At 34.7% G+C, this 3,789-nt stretch overlaps 1 protein-coding gene across 2 annotated transcripts; it reads right to left on the bottom strand.

Moving 5' to 3' along the window:
• Window positions 1–2,650, bottom strand: LOC133693681 (agamous-like MADS-box protein MADS9). 2 transcript variants are annotated; one of them, XM_062114947.1, is made up of 7 exons: window positions 2,277–2,650; window positions 2,036–2,102; window positions 1,354–1,415; window positions 1,170–1,269; window positions 995–1,024; window positions 782–826; window positions 1–272 (listed from the first exon to the last, which is right to left on the bottom strand). In XM_062114947.1, the coding sequence occupies exons 1-7, from the start codon at window positions 2,462–2,464 to the stop codon at window positions 129–131; spliced, it is 636 nt and encodes a 211-aa protein (XP_061970931.1). In that variant the 5' UTR covers window positions 2,465–2,650; the 3' UTR covers window positions 1–128. The 2 variants fall into 2 exon arrangements, with proteins under 2 accessions (XP_061970931.1, XP_061970932.1); XM_062114948.1 differs by lacking the exon at window positions 995–1,024 and having other exon boundaries at window positions 1,140–1,269.
• Between the last annotated feature and the right edge of the window lie 1,139 nt (window positions 2,651–3,789).

Raw genomic sequence — 3,789 nt, 5'->3', positions numbered from 1 at the left:
CAAGTAACTTGTTTTCCACAGTCTAAGCTTAGGATCTTATCTGATTAATACAAACAGTACTGGAATGCAGAAAACGTTAGTTAAGAAAGGAAGATGAGGGTTATGGATACCAACTAAGACCCTATTAATTACATTCTCTCTTGCAAATTTGGCTGGATAGGCTGCACGCGGAATGCGAAAGGCACCTGGAAATTATAGTCCCTCATCCTTTGTTGATGATAAGCATTTTCCATCTCCATTGCATTCTCTCCCATAGCCATCTCTTGTTGCTGCTGCAAATACATATAGATAAAGAGAATATGTGTTGACAAACTTATAAGGAATATATATATATATATATATATATATATATATATATATATATATATATATAGTAAGATTGAGAACCGGGCGGGGTCGTCATGATCTACTTAATTGTTTGATGGGATGACTGATCAAACCAATTAATCAAGATATATATATGGATTGATTTTGACAATTTTATTTTATTTTTCACTTTGTGGTATCAGGATACATACTCGAGTTCAGTAACAAAATTTACTTATATTAACAAAGATGAATTAAGAGGGCCTGCCTGCCGTGAGGATATATAATTTAATTTTTGCTTTTTTCTTCTTATGTTGTACGCACTTGATTTTCTGTTAGAGCTTTCTTTTAGCTTTTTGGATAGACAATTAGTTGGTTCTTGAACATTGGTGTGGTGCATGGCATAGCCAATTCTCCATGCATGAAACACACAAGCACACATAAAGTTCAGAGTGAAGGTGATAGCTAATTATACCAGAACGAACTGGAGGCGCTTGAACTCCTCATCCAACATCTTGTCCTGAAAATTTTCAGTAAGAAGGAAAATAGTTAGACATAAAGCAGGACTTTCACTAGTTTTATTCTGGGGGAAAAAGAAGAAGCGAAGATGATAAGAAGAGGCCAACAAAATCGAAGCAATAATATCCTGTCAGTCACGATATGAAGAAACAGTTTGTAATCTACATACATTTTGCTCCAACATGCTGTGGTACTCCATCTGCCGAAAGGAAACCCAAAAATGAACATTAAAAAAAAAAGGAGTGCAGAAAGATTAATCCTTCTATAGATATATATATGTCAGGATCGCTTCTAATTAGCAAACAAATATAAACATTTTTGTTACTATAAAATATTGTACTGGCCTGCTTTTTACGGACAGCGGCAAGGCCAGCATCGAGGGCTTCCTCTATGGCCATCAACTCTGTGTGGTGCAAGGATGAGATATCTTCCCCTTTCAGGTGCCTGGAAACTCACATATTTTGACATGATCAGAGTGAGAGACAGAAAGAGAAATCAAGGATCATAGAGAGAGGAAGGATATTTTACCTCAGCTCAATCTGCATGCTGTCATTCTCTTTCTTGATTCTGTCAATCTCTTTGCTGAGGTTCTGTTTTTTTTTTTTTTTTGATATATATATATATATAGAAACCCTACGTGTTAAAATTTTCTTCACCGGCACATGAACATAAACGATAGAAATTACCGAAAAGAGAGACAGGTAATGAGCAGATCGGCCCACAAAACTTGTATTACATGACAGATAAATGGGTTTATATTCCAAAAAACAAGTGTTCTAGTGGCGTCCCTGTGAAGCCTGTAACGAGGAGTAAATTTGATCAACTGCTTAGATCTATTTCTGGAAACAATTTTCATTTCCTTGTGGTCTAGCTAACACCTTTTTAGTGATCTTTCAATTTTAGCAAGGAAAAGGAAGTCATTGAGAAAACAATTTTTACTAGATCTGTTCATAATACTATAGATTTTTAGTTTTCTTTTATAAAAACAATATTATAATAGACTGCAATATCCCTTTTGTAGATCTGTTCATAGAATTCAAAGTTCATGTTTCTAGCTTGTCATGATTTTAGCAAAATATATAGACTTCATCTCATTTTCTATTGGAATAACAAGATGCTTTCGAAGGTAAAAACAATGGACAAAAGGTATTGGATCGGATATTAGGAAGCGGAAAGAGACAGAAGAGGAGAGAAGAGAATTAAACACCACCTCATGTTTAGCGTCCCACAGCCTCTTACCAGACTGCTTGTGATACTTGTCCAACAGATCGACCACCCTTCACCATCAAAAATATAATTTAACTCAGAGAAAACGTCAAAATTAACAAAAAATATATATATAAAAAATCAGTAAGAAGTTAACAAAAAAAAAACAAGAGAGAAAAAATGAGAACCGTAAGATTCACAAAAGACCTAGACAAACGAGGAAGAAACAAACTGGAACTACATACGTAGTGGAAGGGCTGCAGTACTCATGCATCCTTCCAGAACTAGCAAAGATGACAAGAGAAACTTGAGCATCGCATAAAACTGTGATCTCCTTAGCTTTTTTTATAATCCCATTTTTCCTCTTAGAGTAGGTCACCTGCCTGTTGCTTGCGTTCTCAATCCTCTTGATCTCAATCTTACCTCTCCCCATTTCGCACCACCACACACAGAGAAGCCCTTTCTCTTCTTTTTGTTTCTTTTTCTTGAATTGAAATTGAAGGTGTGAGGAGGTAGAGTAGAGCTAGGAGTTAAAGAGAGATCACAGAAATAAGGCAAAGCAATAGAGGAGCTTACTATTACGAGTTAGAGGATACAAGACTTTCGAGTGGCACGAAGGGAGAACCCGATAAGGGTTTGTTTGTGGGTAGTTGACAAAACCAAGCCATCTGCTTTTATCTGGTGTTTGATCTGGCTTTGGTATTTTTATTTCACCTTGTTAACCATTGGTTCCTTTTCTTCCTCCTGTGGAGATGACTGATATTAATTGTTGCTTAGGGTTTTAATTTAGAAATCTGGACAAGACTTTTACATAGACTAGGGTGTGTCTGATACGTAAAATGAAGGCGCACATGTCTTACGTACTGGATATATAGGTGCCCTAGCATAGATAGTGTCTCTTGATGTTCAAAAACAAAGCAAGTTGAGGGCCTTGAGGTATGTGATGGTCATGTCTAGGGTTTGAGTGATGAAAATACGCAGTAGCTGTTAAATAATCAAACCTTAACCATCAAATCGGAAAATCCATTCACAGGGTCTCTTCTCCATAGATTTCATGCCACGAGATAAGGAATATGGCAAAAAAGGTTTCGAAGCTTTCTTACGTGCCCAAGTGCAGATGAAAAATAATGGATTTCAGGCTCCAAGGCTGTGAGTGAACTTTCACATTTTGCACACGAAATAAATCGAACACGCTGCAGGTTGCGTCTCTTTACTTTTGAGCCATCGGACTATAGAGGTGCCTTTCCGGAATTTAAAAGAATTAAAGTTTATTGTCATTTTCTTTTCTTTTCTTTTCTTTTATATATATAACAAATATACTTCAAAAAAAGAGAGGGTGAATTCCTTTTATCCTATTTACTAAAATAGTGGAGTGATATCTATCCTTTTGAGAGAAAAAAATTATTGTATTTGATTTAAAGGTATTTTGATCTTTTACACAGTTTATTTGTTATTATAGATTTGTTTAGAAGTGTTTTTGTCAAATCATCTTTTAAAATAATTAAAATACCTTTAGAATTAAAAAAAAAAAAACTAACATTGTTAAACAATGGTGTTTTAGTATTTTTCTTTTAATTGTATAGTACAATTACACAATTGTCCTTGGATTAAAAAAATCAGCCATGTATACATTGGTATCAGTGTCTTTTCCTTAATGTTTTTTTTTTGTAATTATTAGGTTGATCAGGGATGATGAAATAATTTAACATTTAATTAATATTTTTTTATTCAAAAAGTTGTTGGTGTATAGGAAGCACC

This window comes from Populus nigra, chromosome 5, assembly GCF_951802175.1.
Source record: "Populus nigra chromosome 5, ddPopNigr1.1, whole genome shotgun sequence".
In the NCBI taxonomy this organism is placed as follows: domain Eukaryota; kingdom Viridiplantae; phylum Streptophyta; class Magnoliopsida; order Malpighiales; family Salicaceae; genus Populus; species Populus nigra.
Note: the sequence above shows the minus strand (reverse complement) of the source record. Positions and strands in the feature narration are given on the sequence as shown.